Raw genomic sequence first — 24,514 nt, 5'->3', positions numbered from 1 at the left:
ATGTAACCAGCTCTAAAGTCAGTTTGAAGGTGACAGCAAATAAATAGTAACATCAAAAAGAAAAAGGGAAAAAAGCGATAGGAGCAATGGTATTTCTCAACCCAACTGATGCACGTCCAGCCTGCACACCTGCCTAACTAGTTCCACAACCCATGATTATAGGAATTAGCCAAGCTTTCCTGAGCCCACGCCACATCCTTCATCGAGGAGAGAGGGGTAGGCACCTCAGACCCCAAGAATTTGCCTGATTGGTAACAGGAACAAGGAAGGAATGAGATGGAACTTCCTCAGGAGTCTGCAAAGCAGCTCTGCAGATGAGGGACCCAGCTCCTAATAATCAGGTCTCATGAAGTCCTCTGGACTTACGCAGGATCCTAGTTTGTTTTATCTGCTGGAATACAGGGCAATCTAGTGTTGGAAGTTTCCTACCAAGCAGGAAAGGAGGAGCACATAGGTGCTTAACCCTTACACTTTAACAGGGAGGTCACCAGCTAAGAAGATCCAGGAGGGTGAAATATTGTCAGCAGCTGAACCTGCGTGGCCAATAGGGAACATTGGTAAATGGGAGAGTTCCAAACCTTACTAGAGGAGAAGGCCCTGTAAGCACTAGGAGACATCCAAAAAGGAGATCTGGTCAAAACACCAATTCACAGGAGGATCCCCCACCAGAGCAGGAACTGTCTGTGATGAGATGAGAATCCCGGGTGTGAAGATCCACTGGCCAAGAAGCATTCCCATGGCAGCATTAAGGCACCACTCTGTTCCCAGCCACAGACTGCAAAGCAGCATCCAGGACTTTATGATCCAAAAGAGAGGGTGAATGAGACAGGCCACAAGAGAAAGGGAGACCATGGTAGAAGAGCAATCCTAGTCTTCTCACAGGTCTCAGGAGGGATCAAAAGTCCACTGGAAGGGAACCCCTATAGCAAGGGCCAAAGCCACATCCGCTCATCTGTTGGTGAACCAAAAATAAAGTGTTAGACCCCAGAGAGATTATGTCCAAGTCTGTCCTGCAGGCGTAAGGTCCAGCAAAAGGACTTGGACCATCAGAGTTTAGAAACATACTTTTTAGGGAGGTGTTCCTAAGCTTTTCGCTATAGTGGTGGCAGGAGAAGGTGCTAGGGTGGACATAAGGTCCACTGCTGAAAGTGGGTTCTTCTAAGGGGATGCTGAATGGACAGGCCCCTACTAGCAAATGAACCAGTCAGGGCTGATTGTAGATCAGGTGATCCCTTGGAAGAAGGAAGGGACTTATAGGTAGCAACTACCCCAAAGGGATCAACAGTAGCCCGGAACAGAAAACTCCCCTTTAAGGAGAGGTGTGAGCAAAAAAGGGGTGCCACTCTCAGAGGTAAGTTCCTGCTAAGAGACATACCAGAGATCCCGGGATGTGGGGAACTCAAGTCTGGGAATATGCAACCTTGCGAGGCAACATATCTGAAGAATAATAGGAGATATCTCCAAGGGGTAATCAGAACATCCAAATGCTGGGGAGGAACACTACCTAGAGACCCAACTGAATGAACGTACAAGCCAGAACTGCTTAACCACATGACCAGAGCAGATTTTTTTTTTTTTAAAAGGTAAGCATACAGATCAGTAGATAGGATAGGTAGGAGGAAGCAGGAGGGAACATTTTTAAGAATAGTTAGACTCAGCCTTTACTACCACTTTAAATAACAGGTGTAGTAGGAAGGTCTTAGCAGCTGAATGAGCGCTAAAATACCTTAGGCCTAAAACAACCAGCTGATCCTCCGGATGCAGGGTAGAACACACTGCATCAATAAAGTTTGAGACAACCCTTTATAAATCAGCACCAGCGATAGGTGCATAATATTAGTCTTTACTGTTGGGTAATCAAACTCTGAATAAGAATTAGTGACAGGCTCAGTTTGAGTTGGGGTGTCAGGAGGATCAGATGCAGACCCTGATACAGATGGTGCAAGGGTGCTTAGAGCCTTTGAAGGTAGATTATTCCAGTACCAGGGAACAGACAGACAAATAGGAAGTCCACAGTGGACATTGAGGTTCCTGTGGACATGGGAGAGGCCTTAGCCCCATCCGATGGACCCCCATCTACAGTAGGGGTCTCGGTTTCTAGATTGCAGGTATCAGTTCCTTCTGGGGATACTAGATAAATTCCCCCAGAACCACTAGAGTAATAGGGGCTAAGGTCACCTTAGGCAGTGGGACATAACACCTTTTTCCATGTGGCCTCAGAATCTTCAAGGAGCGTTTTTGCAAAGCTCAGTCGTGACTGCATGTGTCCTTTTTTTTTCTTGCAACCTTCCCATACAAGTCACATTTGTGGAGAATTTGTGATAATGTTGTCACATGCACAGAATGACCACTCTTTGTCATAAATTCCTGCAACTGCTTCAGAGTTGCTGTAGGCCTCTTGGTAGCCTCTCTGACCAGTTTCCTCCTCTTTTATTCAGTTTGGAGCAACATCCTGATCTATGGAGGGTCTGTGTTGTACCAAATACCTTCCACTTCTTAATAATAGATTTCGCTGTGCTTCTAGGCATTGATAAAGCCTTTGACATTTTTTTGTATCCATCTCCTGACTTGTGCCTGTCCACAACTTTATCCCGGAGATCCCAGTGACAGTGCCTTGCCACCCATAGTTGATTGTTTGCTTCAGTTGCACTACCAGCGACTGAAATGTTCCAGGAAAGCTCTTTTCATACTGAGCTAAATAAAATGACCACAGCTGATCACACTTGAAAGTCAAATGGCTTTGTGTGCCATTGAGAAGGTGATTACCCATTTCCCTGAAAATAAGACCTAGCGTGATTGTCGGTGATGGCTGCAATATAAGCCCTACCCCCAAATAAGCCCTAGTTAAAGTTCTTATAGGTCTTATTTTCAGGGTAGGGCTTATTTTCAGGGAAACAGGGTAGGGCTTATTTGGGGGGTAGGGCTTATATTGCAGCCATCACTGACAATCACGCTAGGTCTTATTTTCGGGGAAACAGGGTAGCTACACTTGATTGAGTTTATAAGACTTTTTAGGAGGGGGGGTGATCCTTTTTTCCAACTCAGTGATTCTGTTTTTGAATTTTTTTTAATTTTTCTTGACATTTTGGTGTTATAGCTTTCAATTTGATGTTTTAAGTTGCACTGAGTAAATACACCTGGATAAAACTGTGAGGCTTCATTTCAGGCTGCAAAGCAACAAAATGTAATTATTTTAAAGGGGGTTATTCTTTTCTATACCCACTGTAGGTCACACATCCTTGCTCTCCAGCCTGTAATTGAACATTGAAGGAGTAGAATTAGGTTGATGAGGTTGTCTGTCCTCTCAGTATGTTCCTTTTATTATAATTGCATGCAGTACATCTGATTGGGTCCTAGAACTCCCCCTCTGTCTCACAAAATGAACTTTTTGCTGTAGAAGAGACCAGGGCCGTCTTTAATTTTGATTGGGCCCTGGGCAAACATTTTCTTGCCCCCCCCCCATTCTGAGACATACAAAAAATAGCAGGTAGACTCAAAATCAGTTTACTGCAGCAGATCACGCAGCAATTGCAATTGTTTGCCAGAGGTTACAACCTATCTTTACTGCTCACTGGCTGGTTTCTAGAGGTTACAACACATAATTTCTGCTTGCCGACTGGTTGCTAGAGGTTATGTACATTATTAGCGCTCACTAATTGGTTGCTAGGGGTTACAGCACATCATTACCACTTACTGATTGGTTGCTAGAGATTAAAGCAGATCACTACTGTTCGCTGATTGGTTGCTAGAGGTTAATGCACATCATTACCTCTCACTGAGCAGTGGAGCAATCCCAAATAATTGAGCGAGTAAAGGGGCACATTAATACACATACTACAGGAGAGTGTCAGAGTGCAGACATACTGCGTAAGAGGTTCAGAGACTGCACACATACTGCAGGAGACAATCAGAGACTGCGGACATACTGCAGGAGACAATCAGAGACTGCGGACATACTGCAGGAGATTACCAGAGACTGCGGACATACTGCAGGAGATTACCAGAGACTGCGGACATACTGCAGGAGATTACCAGAGACTGCGGACATACTGCAGGAGATTACCAGAGACTGCGGACATACTGCAGGAGATTACCAAAGACTGCGGACATACTGCAGCGCGCTTTGCAATATGGAATTAGCAATAACAAACTTTTTCCTTTGCAGAATGATACAATAAAGCATTATGGGTATGTCCGCTTAAAGGTGATATGATGTGTATGGGTGGATGTTGGTGAGTTGGTGTAGGTCCTTACTCCTTACCTAAAGACCAAGCTTTACTCAGAGCAGTCAATCATAAGGCACCCTTTAGTATATCTGCAAAGCCGTCATCGGGACCCACGCTACCCGTGAATTGGGGCCCCGATGACAGCTTTTCAGAGTGCACAGAGGACACAGGAGGATGTATTCCCGTGCTAGCCAACTGAGGGGGGCGGGGCCAGGAGCTCCACTGACGCTCTGACCCCGCCCACGTGCAGCCTGTATACTGGGAACAGAACGTCTGTCGTGAGAGCCAGTGATCGGAATTGGAGCATCAGTGAAGCTCCCGGCCCCGCCCCCTCTATACTGGCCGGTGAATACAGAGTTCCGGGGGTGGGGCCGGGAGCTCCGCTGATGCTCCCACTCCGATCACTGGCTCTCACTACAGACGCTCTGTTCCCAGTATACAGGCTGCACGTGGGTGGGGTCAGAGCGTCAGTGGAGCTCCCGGCCCCGCCCCCTCTAAGCTGGCTAGCGCGGGAGTACATCGTCCCGCGTCCTCTGTGCGCTCTGCAAAGCCGTCATCGGGGCCCAAATTCACGGGTGGCGCGGGCCCCCCAACAAAGATTGGGCCCAGGGCAAGTGCCCCGTTTGCCCTGCGCTAAAGATGGCCCTGGAAGAGACTATAAGTAGATATGAAGACAAATTCAGGGATTGAAACAAATTGCATTTAAAGATGCATTAAATTATGTTTAATGAACATACAGTACATCTGTATTTTTTAATGCTGTTTTTATGTTTGCCCGAAGCTGACTTTTAAAAGTAAATATACCCACAAATTAACATAAAAAAGCTACCTTAATTTCGCTCTGTTTAAAATGCTTTTGGCTTCACCACAACACACACCAATCAATGACTCTTTATTCACAGAAACAAGCTGGTCTCCAGGCCGCAGTCGTCCATCCTAATTAAAAGAGAAACATAAAGCGGAAATTATTGACCAAAAAAGCTTGTGAAAAGCATTCCTTAATTAAGGGAATGAGTAGTGAAGAGAACAAGAACACAGATTACAGCTAAAGCTAAATCAAGCATCTTTCGTGGTACACATCAGGCAAATTATATATATATATATAACTCTCTAAGCTTTTTTTCAGTGGCACACGCTGGCTTCCCAGGACTGAGCACACTTCCAGTGATGCCACCAGAGAGGCACCTGCTTTTTTTTTTTTTTTTTTTTAAATCACTGGTGCGGACATCCAGCCCTGCTTGGAAATGCCTTGGTTACATCCAGCTCCAACCAATGCATAGGATGCATTAAGGTGAAAAAACAGGAGGTTTTACAACCCCTTTAACCGACTGCCGCCCGCCGGCCATCATATGACGGCCAAGTGGCACGTCTCTCGTTTTGGGAGGGCATATTATGACGCCCTCGCCTCGGCCGGCAGCAATCGCGCCACCTGCCGTGTCACTGGGCACCCGAGATGTCCGCCGGGCACCCGCGATTGCCCCGTGGCACGCGGCAGGACTGTGGGTCTGTGTATGTAAACACACAGATCCACGTCCTGTCAGAGGAGAGGAGACCGATGTGTGTTTTCAGTACAAAGCAAGACCGATCAGTCTCCTCCCCTTGTGAGTCCCCTCCCCCTTCGGTTAGAAACACTCCCTAGGAACATAATTAACCCCTCGATCATACCCTAGTGTTAACCCCTTCCCTGCCAGTCACATTTATACGGTAATCAGTGCATTTTTATTGCACGGATCGCTGTATAAATGTGAACGATCCTAAAAATGTGTCAAAAGTGTCCGATATTTCCGCCACAATATCGCAGTCACGATAAAAATCGCAGATCGCCGCCATTACTAGTAAAAAAAGAATAAATAATAAAAATGCTATAAATCTATCCCCTATTTTGTAGATGCTATAACTTTTGTGCAAACCAATCAATATACGCTTATTACGATTTTTTTTTTTACCAAAAATATGTAGAAGAACACGTATCGGCCTAAGCTGAGGAAAAAATGTGTTTAAAAAAAAAAAATTGGATATTTATTATAGCAAAAAGTAAAAAATATTGTGTTTTTTTCAAACTTGTCACTGTTCTTTTGTTTATAGCGCAAAAAATAAAAACCGCAGAGGTGATCAAATACCACCAAAAAAAAGCTCTATTTGTGGGGAAAAAATAAAAAAAATTTCATTTGGGTACAGTGTTGCATGACCGCGCAATTGTCATTCAAATTGTGACAGCGCTGAAAGCTGAAAAATGGCCTGGGCAGGCAGGGGGTGAAAGTGCCCTGTATTGAGATGGTTAAAGGTGAACTCAAGGCAAACTGCTAGAAACGCGGACGAAACAGCATAGGGGAGGGGACCTGACTTTTTTTTTTTTTTTTTGCTGCAATTAAGCAAAACTTACAGCCCATGTCCCAATTGGACAGTAAATGAGAGGAAGAAGAGTGACAAACTCATCTGTTATTCTGTTCTCTCTTCCCATCAGCAGTTTTCCTGTTCACACATGACCACTGCAGCACAACTAAGTGGCTCCTTCTGCTGCTTCTCCCTCTCCCATTCTAAGCTCAGCTGTTCAGGGGATTGCAAGAGGCTGATACCAAGTCCAATTCAGGTACTTGCATTCAAAATATCTGTCTGGAGTTCAACTTTAATAATGTTGGTCAAGAAATTGGTTCATGGGCATGAACCTAAATCTGAACTATCAGTTTCACATTTAACCAACAATACTCAGTAGGTCAATCTTGTTATCGAGAAACAAGTAATCCAATGATTACTACTGTGACTAATATGAAAATCTCCAATTCACCGTTGACTGAGTAGCCAATGTTAGATTGTATTTCTTTAATCCCCGGCACTAGGTTACCTTATAGCTGCATTCTGTAAGGAGTGGGAATCTAGGTTAAAGCAGCATGTATACTTTTGGAATATAGTTCATCATGATACCCAGCGGTTATGTCACCCAGAGTCATTGACCTGATTAAGTTGGTGAAAATTGGAGCTTGTTAGCGCGGCCCAGAGCTGCGAAAATGTGAGAAGACGTGCATATATGCTTCGGAAATATATTTCTGCATTTGCCTTTGTAACGTTACACCTGGTAATGAATCTGCAAGAAGGTGGAGGGTGACAAGATTATATAAACCAATCTGACACCAGGAGGAAAGTCAGGTCCTCTTCTACCATCAGAGAGCAGACTTCAACACCTCGAAACATTAAAAGAACAAAATATCGGTGTAAATGCCTACCATTTTTGCTTCTGCATTTGATAAGATTTACAGTGCCTTGAAAAAGTATTCCTACCCTTTGAAATTTTCCACATTTTGTCTTGTTACAACCAAAAATGTAAATATATTTTATTGGGATTTTATGTGATAGACCAACACAAAGTGGCACTTAATTGTGAAGTGGAAGGAAAATGATAAATGGTTTTCAAATTTTTTTTACAAATAAATAAGTGAAATGTGTGGCGTGCGTTTGTATTCAGCCCCCTTTACTCTGATACCCCTAACTAAAATCAATTGCCTTCAGAAGTCACCTAATTAGTATATAGAGTCCACCTGTGTGTAATAATTTAATTATTAATTTTAATAATTTTGTATTTAATCTCAGTATAAATACAGCTGTTCACTTAGAACCTTAGTGAACAAACAGCAGCATAAAGGCCAAGGAACACACCAGACAGGTCAGGGATAAAGTTGTGGAGAAGTTTAAAGCAGGGTTAGGTTATAAAAAAATATCCCAAGCTTCGAACATCTCACGGAGCACTGTTCAATCCATCATCCGAAAATGGAAAGAGTATGGCACAACTGCAAACCTAGCAAGACATGGCCGTCCACCTAAACTGACAGGCCGGGCAAGGAGAACAATAATCGGAGAAGTAGCCAAGAGGTCCATGGTAACTCTGGAGGAGATGCAGAGATCCACAGCTCAGGTGGGAGAATCTGTCCACAGGACAACTATTATGCCCTGTACACACGGTCGGATTTTCCGACTGAAAATGTGTGATAGGACCTTGTTGACGGAAATTCCGACCTTGTGTGGGCTCCATCACACATTTTCCATCGGAATTTCCGACACACAAAGTTTGAGAGCAAGCTATAAAATTTTCCGACAACAAAATCCGTTGTCGGAAATTCCGATCGTGTGTACACAAATCCGACGGACAAAGTGCCACACATGCTCAGAATAAATAAAGAGATGAAAGCTATTGGCTACTGCCCTGTTTATAGTCCCAACATACGTGTTTTCTGTCACCGCGTTTAGAATGATCGGATTTTCCGACAACTTTGTGTGACCGTGTGTATGCAAGACAAGTTTGAGCCAACATCCGTCTGAAAAAATCCATGGATTTTGTTGTCGGAATGTCCAATCAATGTCCGACCGTGTGTATGGGGCATTATGCCACGTACACATGAGCGGAATTTCCATCGGAAAAACTTGGATGGTTTTTCCGACGGAATTCCGTTCAAGCTTGGCTTGCATACACACGGTCACACAAAAGTTCGCTGAACTTTCGACCGTCAAGAACGCGGTGACGTACAACACTACGACGAGCCGAGAAAATGAAGTTCAATGCTTCCGAGCACGCGTCAAATTGTTTCCGAGCATGCGTAGGAATTTTGCGTGTCGGAATTGCCACAAACGATCGGAATTTCCGATCGGAACTTTTTCCGACTGAAAAATTGAAAACATGCTCTCAATCTTTTGCTGGCTGGAATTCCGCCAGCAAAAGACCGATGGAGCATACACACGGTCGCATTTTCCAACCAAAAGCTCTCATTGGTCTTTTGCTGGCCGAATTTCCGATCGTGTGTGCGGGGCATTAGTCGTGCACTCCACAAATCTGGCATTTATGGAAGAGCGGCAAGACGAAAGCCATTGGTGAAAGAAAGCCATAAGAAGTCCCACTTCCAGTTTGCGAGAAGCCATGTGGGGGGCAGAACAAACATGTAGAAGGTGCTCTGGTCAGATGAGACCAAAATTTTACTTTTTGTCCTAAAAGCAAAACATTATGCGTGGCGGAAAACTAACACTGCACATCACGGCAGCATCATGTTGTGGGGATGCTTTTCTTCAGCAGGGGCAGGGAAGCTGATCAGAGTTGATGGGAAGATGGATGGAGCCAAATACAGGTCAATCTTAGAAGAAAACCTGTTATGCCGCGTACACACAGTCGGACTTTTCGTCTACAAAAGGCAGACGGACGCCGACGGACTAAAGCCGGCTGACAATCCGATCGTGTGTGGGCTTCCCCGGACTTTCAGCGGACTTTTCCAGCCGCAAATCTGACGGACTTTAGATTTGGAACATGCTTCAAATCTTTACGTCGTAACTACGCCGGACCCAGAAATCCGCTCGTCTGTGTGCTAGTCCGACGGACAAAAACCCACGCTAGGGCACCTATTGGCTACTGGCTATCAACTTCCTTATTTTAGTCCGGTGTACGTCATCACGTACGAATCCGTTGGAATTTGTGTGATCGTATGTAGGCAAGTCCGTTCGTTAGAAAGTCTGCCGCAAGTCCGCCAAATGTCCGTCGAAAGTCTGTTGGACGGGCTGTCGGACTTTTGTAGCCGAAAAGTCCGACCGTGTGTACGCGGCATTAGAGTCTGCAAAAGACTTGAGACTGGGGCAGAGGTTCAAGCAGGACAACGACCCTAAACATACAGCCAAAGCTACAATGGAATGGTTTCGATCAAAGCATATTCATGTGTTAGAAAGGCCCAGTCAAAGTCCAGACCTAAATCCAATTGAGAATCTGTGGCAAGACTTGAAAATTGCTGTTCACAGACGCTCTCCATCCAATCTGACAGAGCTATTCTGCACAGAAGAATGGGCAAAAATATCACTCTCTAGATGTGCAAAGCTGGTAGAGACATCCCCAAATAGACTTGCAGCTGTAATTGCAGGGAAAGGAGGTTCTACAAAGTATTGACTCCGGGGGCCTGAATACAAATGCACCCCACACTTTTCACAGATTTATTTGTAAAAAAAAAATTGGAAAACCATTTATAATTTTCCTTCCACTTCACAATTATGTGCCACCTTGTGTTGGTGTATCACATAAAATCCCAAAAAAATATATTTTCGTTCTTGGTTGTAACATGACAAAATGTGGAAAATTTCAAGGGGTATGAATACTTTTTCAAGGCACTGTAAGAAATAATACTCCATATGTTAACCAGTCCTGAACACACTTAAATAAATTAGTCATTTTATTCATGTTGTTTCCACTAGATATATATATTCAACAACCAATATCTGCAGAATAATACAAACATAGAAGGGCCTAATAAAGTAAATACAAATCTCTTCAAGTCTCCAAACTTTCTGAACAAAGGGCCACTTTTCTGGCAATGAGACTTTAGAAGGGCCAGGCTGTGGACAGTGGGATTAGAAAATACCATGTTGTCGGTGACAGCAAACAGTGCCCCATCATTGGTTTCAGTGGGAGGAATGGTGCCCCACCATTGGTGTCTCTGGGAGGAATGGTGCCCCACCATTGGTGTCTGTGGGAGGAATGGTGCCCCACCATTGGTGTCTGTGGGAGGAATGGTGCCCCACCATTGGTGTCTGTGGGAGGAATGGTGCCCCACCATTGGTGTCTGTGGGAGGAATGGTGCCCCACCATTGGTGTCTGTGGGAGGAATGGTGCCCCACCATTGGTGTCTGTGGGAGGAATGGTGCCCCACCATTGGTGTCTGTGGGAGGAATGGTGACCCATCATTGGTGTCAGTGGGAGGAATGGTGCCCCATCATTGGTGTCAGCGGAAGGCATGGTGCCCCAAGGGTCAGATAAAGGAAAGCAAAGGGCCACATCTGGCCAGCGCGCTGCAATTTGGAGACCACTGGTTTAAATCAATTGTGCTTTTTCCAGGTGCAAGGTCTTGGGCTTTCTTGATTGAGATGACACACTGGAGGTAATTCATCTCATCACCTGGCAGATGCTAAAGATTATAGTATGAGATGGAGGAGGTGTCAACCACAGATGCCACATGCGCAAATATATAAGAATAAAAAGGTATTTGGACCCCTTCTCTGTAAAGGCATCAGATACCAGTACTGTACACGGAGATGTGCATGCGCAGCTTAGTGTACAGAGTAAGGCCCTTTTCATATGGGCTCTCCGATCAGGTCTGTCTGCCAGTTTTTCAGGCGGATATAATCAGACCCTGCATTGTCCTCTATGGAGTGGCAGATGTCAGCGGGCACAAGCCCACTGACACCCGCCGCCATCCAATCTGATCCTGTCCGCCAAATACAGACGGATGACAGATCTGATGGCATTGGATGGAAACGGACAGAAGGTCCATTTCCATCAGATTGCCCCATAGAGGAGAGCGGGACTGTGCCCGTGTCTGCTCTGCACAGCGGAGCGGACACGGACCTGTCATCCGCCTGGTCAGAAGGGAACCAGGAAGAGATCCACCGCTGAGCAAGCGGATTCCGCATAGCGGAGAAGGAAAGTACGAAGCCTTTATTGCAGACATATTATATCACTTCTGTAATAAAATACCTTCCTGCTCACAATTTTGGTTATAAAGTGGTTGTAAAGTCAGCAAGTACCATTACTACCAGCCCCTCTGTTATAACAAGGTGTAACACACAGTGTCAATGTTTTTTTTTTATTATTATGCTGCTAAATACCCTATTTCAGAGCACCGTTGTGTGGTCATGTGACCTCCCGCTGCTCTCCTCCCCTGATTTAAGGACTACAGCAGGAGGTCACACGACCGCTGTGCTGTCCGCTCAGCCCCTCCCGCTGTAGTTCTTAGATCGGAGAGGTCACGTAACCACACAGCAGATTTCTAAAATAAGGTAGTTAGCAGCATCATTTTGAAAAAAACATAGACACTATGTATTATACCTTGTTATAGGTGTAGGTATAGCTGTCAGTAATAGTACTCACTGACTACACACAAAATAGCGGCAGGAGGGGGAGGGGCTTTAAGCTCACACTAGGAATTGAAAGGCAGGGAGGGAGAGAGAGAGAGGGGAGATTCTAACATAGCGGGATGACGGAGGCATGTAAACAGACCGCGGTATCATGCATCCGAAGCCTTGATTACCGAGGTCATTTCACACAGGGGACACAAGAACAGGCAGGATCAATCTAGTATATTACAGCATAGAAAGGGACAAATTACACAGCACAAACACTATGCTGTTTATCATGCTTTAAAAGGAACATGATTTTGTTTTTTTTATGGTTACAACCTTTTCAAAGAGGAGCTCCAGTCCGGAAAAAAAAATAAATAAAAGTCAGCGGCTACAAACACTGCCGCTGCTTCTGACTTTTAATATAAAGGACACTCACCTGTTCAGAGATTCCGCAATGTCGGCACCCAATCGTCTTTGGGTGCAGGCGCCCTCATTGCAAGTAGCAAGTAAGGGAAACTGGTAGTGAAACCTTCAGGCTTCACAGGCTGCACTTTCTGAATGGTCCCGCTGTCTTCTGGGACCGGTGTGTGTCCCAGGAGGAAGAAGGAGGGACTAGAAATGCTCGGAGATCGCCGCGGCGTTCTTACCTGGAAATGGGAGGGAGTACCTATCAAAACCAGGTACCCGCTCTCCCCCAGAAAGTGCTAAATGTGGCAGCGGAAGGTGGTGGAACTTCCACTTTTGAAGCCAAACCATAAATGTGCATTGTTATAAGTGTGGAGGTTCACTACCAAAACATCTATATTTTTCTCTTGTTTGGCTTTACTTGACTGAGGACAAATCTGGAGTTCAGGATCAGAACGGAAAGGCCTTCTCAGGTCTGACATTTACTTCTCTATCAGCTGCTGGACCTCATACTGGAAAACACACACAGTCTGCTCCTTCCAGAGCATACAGAGAGCAGAGCCGCTGATGGGTCAGAACCGGCAAAGATGCCCATTTCTAAAGTGGGAGTATGAAGGAGAAGTATAACCTACTTCATGTTACACTCACTTCCCCATCTAGAGGTCTGGGTTTCCTGGATAAATCCTTTAAAGTGTACGCCCAGCCACAACTTTTTGGGCTGGATTTACAGAGTTAACTTAAAGTGGATTCTCTATACTGACAGTTCTACACCCAGCTTGTCTTGGGGCATAAGAGAATGATATAAATGGCTCCATGCATTATGGAAAAATGAGGAATAAGAGCCTTGTTTATTTGCTACCCAATAGAACATTTTCTATTTTATAATGTCAGTGCTGTACTATTCACATTTCACATGTTATCAGAAATGAAAACCAAGTATTCGTTATGAATCAATTAATCTGCAAACTGATTCTTGCTCTGTATAATCCTATATGGGTTCCGAACAATAATGGGCTAATGGTGACCTCTAGTGGTGAGAAACAAAACTGCTGTGTAGACTTTCCTATTGTCAGCAAGCGACACAGAATTAACCACCCACCATATAGACAAATGACGGCGGACGGGGTGCCTTCTTGTTCTAGGATGTGCAGTGCGGCGATCGGCAGGACGCTGTGTCCCTGGGACACGGAGCATCCCAAAAGCCTGATTTTGGTAAAGAGCAGATGACGCGGCTCTTTGCCCATTTGTTCAGCTGTGTCCAATCACAGCTGATCACATGTAAACAAAGAAACGCTCGGCTTTCCTCTCCTCACACTGACAGCGTATGAGGAGAGTCGATCAGTGGCATCCCCTCAAAGGGAAGACCTGTACAGATAATCAGGGCACTGATTATTAGTGCCCCTGATTATAAGTGCAGCCCCAACAATGCCCATCCGTGATGCCAGTCAGTGCTGCTTATCAGTGCCCTCTCATCAGAGACACCTCATCAGTACATATCACTGAATGAGAAAAATTACTTACCGTATTTATCGGCATAGAACATGCACTTTTTCCCCCTGAAAATAGGGGGCAAATCACAGGTGCGTGTTATACATCGATACGTTACTTCGGAGGGGAGGGGGGGGGGGGGCGAGCACCGCCGGAATTCACCTGAGCCATCATCTCCGGTTTACTTGGTTCTCACCCAGCAGTTACACACAGTCCCGCCTCCGCCACCAGCATTGGACCAGTGTTCTGTCTATCATAGGAGCTGGTCCAATGCCGGTGGAGGAGGCGGGGCTGTGTGTGACTGCGAGAGCCGAGTAAACAGGAGATGATGGCTCTGTGATTTCCAGCACTGATCAGGCTGCATTGATGGGAGATGGTGAGGCTGCAGATGGGTATTTATCAGGCCACATTGATGGGAGATGGTGAGGCTGCAGATGGGTATTTATCAGGCCACATTGATGGGAGATGGTGAGGCTGCAGATGGGCACTGATAAGGCTGCATTGATGGGAGATGGTGAGGCTGCAGATGGGCATTTATCAGGCTACATTGATAGATGGTGAGGCTGCAGATGGGCACTGATAAAGCTGCATTGATGGGCATTGACCCTTATGTTGCTTCAAAGTTATTTATTTTAAAAATATGTTTTTTTCCTGAAACTTCCCTCTTAAAGTGAAGGTGCGTGTTATACGCCGATAAATACGGTATTTACAAAATTTTTTAAGGAACTAAGAAAAACTTTTTTTCCTTCAACATTTTCTGTCTTTGTTTTTTAGCAAAAAAAAAAAACGCAACCACTTGCCAACCACCGCATGCTGATATACGTTGGTACAATGGCAGCAGTGGGCAAATGGGCGTACCTGTACGTCCCCTTTAATTTGCGGGCTAGTGGGCATGCGCGCACGCCCACTGCGTACTGCGTGACCGTGCCCATGGACTCGATGTCTGCTGGTGTCCCGCGATCGTGTCACTGAGCAGCAGAAAGGGGAGATGCTTATTTAAACAAGGCATTTCCCTGTTCTGCCTAGCAACATGACAGGGATCTACTGCTCCCGGTCATCAGAAGCAATGATCTCTGTCATGGTGTAGTGAGCACATCACCCCTACTGTTAGAATCACTCCCTAGAACACACTTAACCCCTTGATCGCCCCCTAGTGTTAAACCCCTTCCCTGCCAGTGTCATTTACACAGTAATCAGTGCATTTTTATAGCACTAATCGCTTTATAAATGACAATGGTCCCAAAATAGTGTCAAAATTGTCCGATGCATTCGCCACAATGTCGCAGTCGCGATAAAAATCGCAGATCGACACCATTACTAATAAAAAAATTAATAATAAAAATGCCATAAATCTATCTCCTATTTTGTAGACGCTATAACTAATGCGCAAACTAATCAATATACGCTTATTGCGATTTTTTTACCAAAAATATGTAGAAGAATACGTATCGGCCTAAACTGAGGAAAAAAATTTGGGTTTTTGTTATATATTTTTTTGGGATATTAATTATAGCAAAAAGTAAAAAAATATTATTTTTTCAAAATTGTTGCTCCTTTTTTGTTTATAGCGCTAAAAATAAAAACCATATAGTTGATCAAATTACCACCAAAAGAAAGCTCTATTTCTGGGGAAAAAAAAGAACGTCAATTTTGTTTTGGTGTAACGTCGCACGACCGCGCAATTGTCAGTTAAAGCGACGCAGTGCCAAATCGCAAAAAGTGCTGTGGTCAGGAAGGGGGTAAATCCTTCTGGGGCAGAAGTGGTTAAATACCACCAAAAGAAAGCTCTGTTTTAAAAAAAAAAAAAAAAATCATAAAAATTTTATTTGGGTACAGTGTTGCATGACCGCGCAAATTGTCATTCAAAGTGAGAGCGCTGAAAGCTGAAAATTGGCCTGGGCAGGAAGGGGGTGAAAGCGCCCGGTATTGAAATGGTTAAAATAGAATTGTAGGCAAAACTTTTTTTTCCTCATTTTGGCTAGAGCAAGGGAGGGTTATAACCCCGGTCATCGCCATCTGCGTCCCACTGAGATTTCCCTTCACTTCCTGTCCCACAGCAAAAACAGGAAGTGAAAGGAAATCCCGGCAAATTAAGGGAATTCCTTAGGGACCCCCAGGTCATTAAAACTAGTGTCCCCATTGGAAGATTTCCCCTCTATTACTTTTCTGGGGACAACCCAAAATTTCACTTTCAATGATAATGGTAAACAGGACAAATAGAGAGGGGGAATCTTCTTAACATGGGCACAGACAGCAATAAAATCTGATGGGTATTCGAATCTTTCACCGCTTTGTCCAACGCTATTAAAAAATAAAAGAACTTTTGCCTTTAGTTATACTTTGAATCAAATAATTTTAGGGGATGAATTATTGCTACATTTTTATTCTAGGGCAGACTTGTAGCCAATGGCTCTGAGCGCTGATCAGTGTGTTCTGTTTTGGCCGGGGGGGGGGGGTCTGTCCCCCTGTCAGAACATAGCAGCACAGCTGGGAGATCACTGTACTAATATTGCCTGTGTTAGTACAGCGATCTGTCAGTTTTCTTTCGTTCAGCCCACTGGGTTGAACGAAAAAGAACTCCCCGTGTGTACTGAGCATTAGGCCCCTTTTACACTGCAATCAACAGGGGATCTGTGTTAGAAGCCTTTCCTAATCTAAGATCTAATAATTATCAATTAACATTACTAATATGTATGAATGGGTTAGATCTTTATTATTATAATTGAGTCGTATATATTTATCTCTTCTAGATTTAGAAAAGTAATAAATAAGATTTTACAGTCTGTGCTTCTCTTTAAAAAGCTAACGTGGTAGTAATTAGGCTTTCCTGCCCCCCCCCCACCCCCCCCCGGAATGCCAATGCATAGAGACTGAGTTTAGCTTCTAGTCAATCCCCACATTACATGAAAGGAGGAGGTGATTTAAATTGAAGCCCGCATTTACTGAAGTTTATTCAATTCAGGGTGGATAAAAATCAATGATTTAAAAAAAAAAAAAATCTAAATAAGATTTTTTTAATCCAAATGGATTTTTTTGATATTTATTAAATTTATTTCAATAAAATGCTTTTGGAGTAAAAATCTATCTAAAGATAGTTTACTATTTAAGATACATTACTAATTTAGTTTATTCAGCATGAAATGGAGCTTAGTTATGGAGCATGAGGCTGTATATTCTGCAATATTTAAATTTTTTTGTAAACTCATTCAATGAATCCAAGCTCTGCAAGCGGAGATAACATGCACTGCATTGATACATTCACACAATTTCACAGTAACCATGAGATAAACCAGTTCAGGAATATTCCTTTATCCCATTGTTTTGCAAATCTATGTACACTACAAACTGTATGATTGAATCGGTTCTGATATCGCTGTTTTACTAACCTGACAGCTTATTATTCTAAATAGCAAACCTTAATTTTGTATGCAAATATTAGAGATTTTAACTATCAGCAAGAATGAGTCCTTACATTTAAAGAGCACCTGTCATTTCAGATCCATCATGGCAGTGCCTGTTAGCGGGCACCCACTCACCTGCTGCCGCCACGTCCCTCACCTTGTTGTGTCACTGCCGCATCACCAGCCGTCCCATTAAAGTGACTGGGACTGTCGGTGAGTCAACAGCGGGTCAGCGGAGGAGCCGCTGCGGGACAGAGATGACAGTGGCTCTTTAAAAATTATGAATCGAGTTTAAGACGAGCCTTTTTACTAGTGATTTAAATCAAATCCACACTGGTTCAATGTATTGGTCACTAGAGTTTGTAGGACTATAAGACAAAAACCAAGGAGGGGGTCAGAATTGTGGAGAAGCTATGAATATAGGGTTTGAAAGGCAGACTAGCAGACATGGGGGGAAGCTATCAGCTTCTTACACAGACACACATCTGATTAGATACACAATCTTCATCTCAAGAATATAAATACATTATTGATATGTTCACATTTTGTATTTTAATATCGTTCTTGTAATCCTATGCTATTTTATTATCAAATCCGTTTTTTATGTAAACAAACTCTCTATTTCGGGACTTTTCTCATCAATATAAGTTTACAGAATATCGAAAGAATATTATTATATTTAACAATCTGTAAGCGGACTCCCTGCTGATCGGAGCAGTGTTGGTGTCAGGGCTGGGCTCAGCCCTTCCTTCTCAGTGCTGACCGCTCACCTGTCCGCTAATTGCCAGCTCCTACCTCTCCACAGTTACTCACCTGTTGATGATATCCTGCTCCACAGTCCTGCCTACTTAAACCGTCCAGTCCAGTGGAGCTCTGCCTTCGCCTTGGTCACATCACAGAAACTCCTGCGATCCCAATCAAGACTTGCTTTGCTGACATCCCTTCTGGCTCCAGATCCTGTTTGCTGTTCCACTACATTGATCCCTGACTTCTGGCTTGGCTGACTATCCGTTCCGGTTACTGAACTTTGGCTATGTTTTGACTAAGTTTGTTCTTTTTACTTTTATTATTTTACTTTTATTATTAACCACTTCCCGCCCGGCCCATAGCAGATGACGGCCGGGCGGTGGTTCAGTTATCCTGACTGGATGTCATATGACGTCCAGCAGGATAACATGCCGCCGCGCGCCCGTGGGGGCGCGCATCGCGGCGATCGGTGGATCAGTGTGTCAGTCTGACACACCGCTACACTGATCTCGGTAAAGAGCCTCCGGCGGAGGCTCTTTACCACGTGATCAGCCGTGTCCAATCACGGCTGATCACGATGTCAATAGGAAGAGCCATTGATCGGCTCTTCCTCATTCGCGTCTGACAGTAGAGGACAGTAGAGGAGAGCCGATCGGCGGCTCTCATGGCAGGGGGGGGGCCTGTGCTGATTGTTTATCAGTGCAGCCCCCCTCAGATCACCACACTGGACCACCAGGGATCGCCACTAGGACCACCAGGGAAGGGGCACTGGATGGCCAGGTATGTACCCCATGGCCATCCACATGTGCCCAGTCAGTGCCCAAACTGTGCCAATCAGTGCCCACAAATGGGCACAGATTGGCACCATTATGTTGCAGTGATGCCCAGCAATGCCACCCTTAGGGGCATCAGTGCAAACAATCAGTGTCATCAGTGCCACCCATCAGTGTCCATCGGTGCCACCTTTCAGTGCCCATCCGTGCCCACCTATCAGTGCCAACTATCAGTGCCACCCATAAGTACCCATCAATGCCACCGAGTGCCCATCAATGCCACCTACGAGTGCCCATCAGTGCCGCCTATGAGTGCCCATCAGTGCCGCATACCAGTGCCACCTATCAGTGCCCATCAGTGCCGCCTATCAGTGCCCATCATCAGTGCCCCCTCATCGGTGCCCATCAGTGCCGCCGTATCAGTGCCAGTCAGTGCAGCCATATCAGTGCCCGTCATTGAAGAAGAAGACGTACTTCTTTACAAAAAATTTTAACAGAAACAAAGAAAAACTTGTTTTTTTTCAAAATTTTCGGTCTTTTTTTTATTTGTTGGACAAAAAATAAAAAAGGCAGAGGTGATCAAATACCACCAAAAGAAAGCTCAATTTGTGGGAACAAAATGATAAAAAATTTGTTTGGGTACAGTGTAGCATGACCGCGCAATTGTCATTCAAATTGCGACAGCGCTGAAAGCTGAAAATTGGCCTGGGCGGGAAGGTGTCTAAGTGCCTGGTACTGAAGTGGTTAAACAAGTGTGATTTAACTGTACTTCTGTCTCGGCCTGATTTCATGGTTTCTGACAGTGGGTGGATGTCCACACAGCTTCTGTAGAGCGAACATGAAAACAGCCCGCTTTGCTCATTGGGCAGCTGGGAATAAAACGGACTCCGCTGTCCGTTTACACCTGACTAACTCCGAGTAGGCCTGATGGGACCCAGAGGTAGGCTGGTGTAAAAACGGACACAAGTCTGTTTACACCCACCTGTCCATAGGAATGGATGGACCCTCCAGTTCGCTCTGAAAAACTGACAGCAAACCCTGAACAGAATGCCCGCCTGAAGGGGGCCTTGAAGCCCAATTCTGTTTAAACCAGCTATAAATACATTCCAGGTGCTTAAAAATAAAAAAGTACCCAAGGTCTACAGTTGTCTCTTCTAAAGTAGCCACAGCCTGAGCAGAAAAATAGCAGGACCCTTCTTCTTTTTGTAGAAGCAGTGATTTCTCTATAGAGATCCAATAACCCCCCCCCCCATGACTCGGAGCCTAAGTTCTCCAATTATAAGGGAATATGACCATTGCAAAGCTGTAGGTCTGACTTAGTAGGGGCGCATGTCAGACCACTGCAAAGACGCCACTGCTTCGCTGTGGAGAGCAAGGGAGACTGTAAAAGTCCAGGGCTTACTACGCACCAATGGCGCGTTGCAGCAAGAAGAAATCTGTGCCAACTGAGCATGCGCCAAAGATGCCTCACTGCTGCTCCAACCCACACCTGTGCAGAAGACCTGATGGACAAAGGCAGGAAAATGCCCAGGAGGCGCACAGGAAGTGACCTCAACCTGATGGAAAAAGGCGGGAAAATGCCCAGGAGGCGCACAGGAAGTGACCTCAACCTGATGGAAAAAGGCGGGAAAATGCCCAGGAGGCGCACAGAAAGTGACCTCAAACTTTCCTATATAAGCCTAGCCCAGACACTGCCAAATTGCTGGATTATCTTCAGTCCCCCCTTGTTCCTGTGCTAGTGTGTGATCTGTCTGAACTTGTTGTGACCTGGAAACCTACTTGACTACTCTTTGCTGCTTGCCATTGACCTCGGATTTGTACCTTGACCATTCTACTTCTTTGCCCCTTTTGTACTCAGCTGCCAGATTGGAACCGACCCCGGCTTGGATCTCGACCATTCTTCTTCTGATTAACCCTTTTATACTTCGATGCCAAACTGGACTGGACATCAGCTTGGATATCGGACTAAGGCTTGCACGGTGCTCCGCACCCGTGCCACTCGGTGTCCACCAAGTCTCTGTCTCCATCGCCAGAGGCTTCAAGGACCCGAGGTGCAAGGGAGGCCTCCCCACTACTTCAGTCTCACCTCAGGTACGTGGCCCTCGTGACAGAGACACTCTGCAGCAGCTGGCAGTTGACAGGCTGTGTTAGAAAGAAAAACAACAAGTAAGACCATAGGCATGCGCACAGGGTGTGCCAGGTGTGCCTAGGTACACCCTAATCACACTGTATGGTGCCAACTTCCCTTGTGTGGACCCCTGATATTTCACCAAAGCCCCCTAACAGGGCTTGTAAAAAAATCTGTAAAGAACATAAAATTGTAAAAAAATAATAAAAAATAAAATAACAATAATAAAAAAAACCGACACCAATCTCTGCCCTATTGACACTGTCCATTGCTCTACTGACACTGTCAGTATATATACACATGCCCACACAGGCATATGTGTATGAGCCTTGGGGTGCACACCCTATCACAATAGGCTATGCACACCTATGAGTAAGACATTGAACACCTTTTAATTTCTATAAACAAAAGAAGTGTACTTAGCCAATTTAAACTGAGAGTTCAACTAGGCTTTAATAATCACGCAGTTAGCAAAGGCCGTTCAAAGAAAACATGCTTTTGTTAGGTATATAAAGCCCCTTTGAGCTAGTTGTAGTTAATGCTCTCATTTCTGTCCTTGAGTTAAACTAACTAAATTAGATTCTATTGCAATACTGAATGTGGCTTGCAGATGATTCACAAAGAGGAGTTCATTTATCTCCATGGTATTAGAAGGCCCCGATTGTGTTCTAAGCTCTAGATCAACAAAGATTTTAAGGTGCTTTCAGTAAAAAGAACCATTCCAAGGTATTTGAATAGCTGTGATCCCTAGAAGGACACAATTACATCTATGATTTTGTAAAGATAGATTATATTGTACAGCCGCTGTTCCATTCACTTCAGTTACACCCGTCACTGGGATAGGAAGTGAGGAGGAACCAAACCACAGTCAGCACCAAACACCTTCCCAGATCTAACCCTGAAGCCTCCTACACACAGGCCGAATGTTGGGGCGACATCGGGCGGTTTAATAAAAACCGGCCAACATCTGACCCGTGTGCATGGCAGCCGAACCGATGGAAGCCAGCTGTCCGCCCGGCTTTTGTCGGATGCGTATGCTGGAAAACCAGCAGCCGACCGGCTCCCGATCAGCGCTCTTAGACAATGGCAGAGACCGAAATGTTCTGGCGGGGGGACGTCCCCCTGCCAGAACACAACAGCTCAGCGGCGGGAGATCGCTGTACTAAAGTCGGATCGTTAGTTCAGGGGCTTTGACTGGAGCTGACTGATGGTGTGTACCAGGCTTTAAAATAAAGATCTGTTATGCAAGTCACGATTTAAATGTAAATTCACTTAGCTCTCTCAATAAAACACAGATAAAATACAGTGCATCCAGAAAGTATTCACAGTGCTTCACTTTTTCCACATTTTGTTATGTTACAGACCTATTCCAAAATGGATTAAATTCATCATTTTCCTCAAAATTCTACAAACGATACCCCATAATAACTTAAAAAAAGTTTGTTTGAAATCTTTGCAAATTTATTAAAAATAAAAAATGAAAAAAAATCACATGTACATACCCTGTTTCCCCCTGAAAATAAGACCTACAAGGACTTTAACTGGGGCTTATTTGAGGGGTAGGGCTTATATTGCAGCCATCACCGACAATCACGCTAGGTCTTATTTTCGGGGAAACAGGGTAATGCCCCATACACACGGTCGGATTTTCTGACGGAAAATGTGTGATAGGACCTTGTTGTCGGAAATTCCGACCGTGTGTAGGCTCCATCACACATTTTCCATCAGATTTTCCGACACACAAAGTTTGAGAGCAGGATATAAAATTTTCCGACAACAAAATCCGTTATCGGAAATTCCGATCGTGTGTACACAGATCAGACGGACAAAGTGCCACACATGCTCAGAATAAATAAAGAGATGAAAGCTATTGGACACTGCCCCGTTTATAGTCCCGACGTACGTGTTTTACGTCACCGCGTTTAGAACGATCGGATTTTCCGACAACTGTGTGACCGTGTGTATGCAAGACAAGTTTGAGCCAACATCCGTCGGAAAAAATCCTAGGATTTTGTTGTCGGAATGTCCGAACAAAGTCCGACCGTGTGTACGGGGCATTAGTATTCACAGCCTTTGCCATGACACTCAAAATTGAGCTCCCATTTCCAGTGATCATCCTGGAGATGTTTCTACAACTTGATTGGAGTCCACCTGTGGTAAATTCAGTGGATTGGACATGATTTGGAAAGACACTCACCTGTCTATATAAGGACCCACAGGTAACAGTGCATATTAGAGCACAAACCAAGCCATGAAGTCCAAAGAATTGTCTGTAGACCTCCGAGACAGGATTGTATGGAGGCACAGATCTGGGGGAAGGATACAGAAAGATTTCTGCAGCATTGAAGGTCCCAATTATCAAGGGGACCTCCATAATCTGTAAATGGAAGAAGTTTGGAACCACCAGGACTCTTCCTAGAGCGGGCCGCCCGGCCAAACTGAGCAATCGGGGGAGAAGGGCTTCAATCAGGGAGGTGACCAAGGACCCGATGGTCACTCTTGCAGAGCTCCAGCGTTTCTCTGTGGAGAGAGAAGAATCTTCCAGAATAACAACCATCTCTGAGGCACTCCACCAATCAGACGGAAGCCACTCCTCAGTAAAAAGGCACATGACAGCCTGCCTGGAGTTTGCCAAAAGGCACCTGAAGGACTTTCAGACTTTGAGAGACAAAAATCTCTGGTCTGATAAAACAAAGATTGAATTCTTTGGCCTGAATGGCAAGTGTCATGTCTGAAGGAAACCAGGCACCGCTCATTACCTGGCCAATACCGTCCCTACAGTGAAGCATGGTGATGCCAGCATCATGCTTTGGGGATGTTTTTCAGCGGCAGGAACTGGGAGACTAGTCAGGATTGAGGGAAAGATGAATACAGCAATGTACAGAGACATCCTTGATGAAAACCTGTTCTAGAGCGCACTAACCCTCAGACTGGGGTAAAGGTTCATCTTCCAACAGGACAACAACCCTAAGCACACAACCAAGATAACAAAGGGATGGCTATAACACTGTGAATGTCCTTGAGTGCCCCATCCAGAACCCAGACTTGAACCCGCTTGAACATCTCTGGAGAGATCTAAAAAAAATGGATGTGCACCGAGGCTCCCAATCCAACATGATGGAGCTTGAGAGGTACTGCAAAGAAGATTGGGATCTCTAACTAGGGTTAGAAAGCACATAGAAGCATGCAACAAAGTACTACATGTGTCCTATTGGGCAGCAGTCCCCAAACTTCGTGGCACTGGGGTCCAGCTGCGTGGAAGAAAATTATGTCAAGGCCTGAGGGGAGTTGAAATAGTTCAACTCACAATAATGCAGAATCAGTGGGAGCCCTGAGCATGTCACTTGTCACCATCACCTGCCACCAGATGCAGCATGTCACTTGCCATGTTGCCTGTCACCAGCATACCTTGCTGGAACTTCAGAGCTTTGTACTGGAACCGAGGGCTCCCAAGGACATGCACTGTGAGGTCATCACTGCTTCGGCCAA

The 24,514-nt window shown here is 44.9% G+C and overlaps 1 protein-coding gene across 4 annotated transcripts in view; it reads right to left on the bottom strand.

The window, feature by feature from the left end:
- The window catches only part of STXBP4 (syntaxin binding protein 4), a 259,435-nt gene that overhangs the window by 214,514 nt on the left and 20,407 nt on the right, over window positions 1-24,514 (bottom strand). For all 4 annotated transcript variants that reach the window (XM_073606628.1, XM_073606627.1, XM_073606626.1 and 1 more), the window contains exon 4: window positions 5,056-5,162. In XM_073606628.1, coding sequence (XP_073462729.1) covers window positions 5,056-5,162 — 107 coding nt within the window. The remainder of the gene's footprint in view (window positions 1-5,055; window positions 5,163-24,514) is intronic.

Source organism: Aquarana catesbeiana, linkage group LG12 (assembly GCF_042186555.1).
Source record: "Aquarana catesbeiana isolate 2022-GZ linkage group LG12, ASM4218655v1, whole genome shotgun sequence".
NCBI classification, from domain to species: Eukaryota; Metazoa; Chordata; class Amphibia; order Anura; family Ranidae; genus Aquarana; species Aquarana catesbeiana.
Note: the sequence above shows the minus strand (reverse complement) of the source record. Positions and strands in the feature narration are given on the sequence as shown.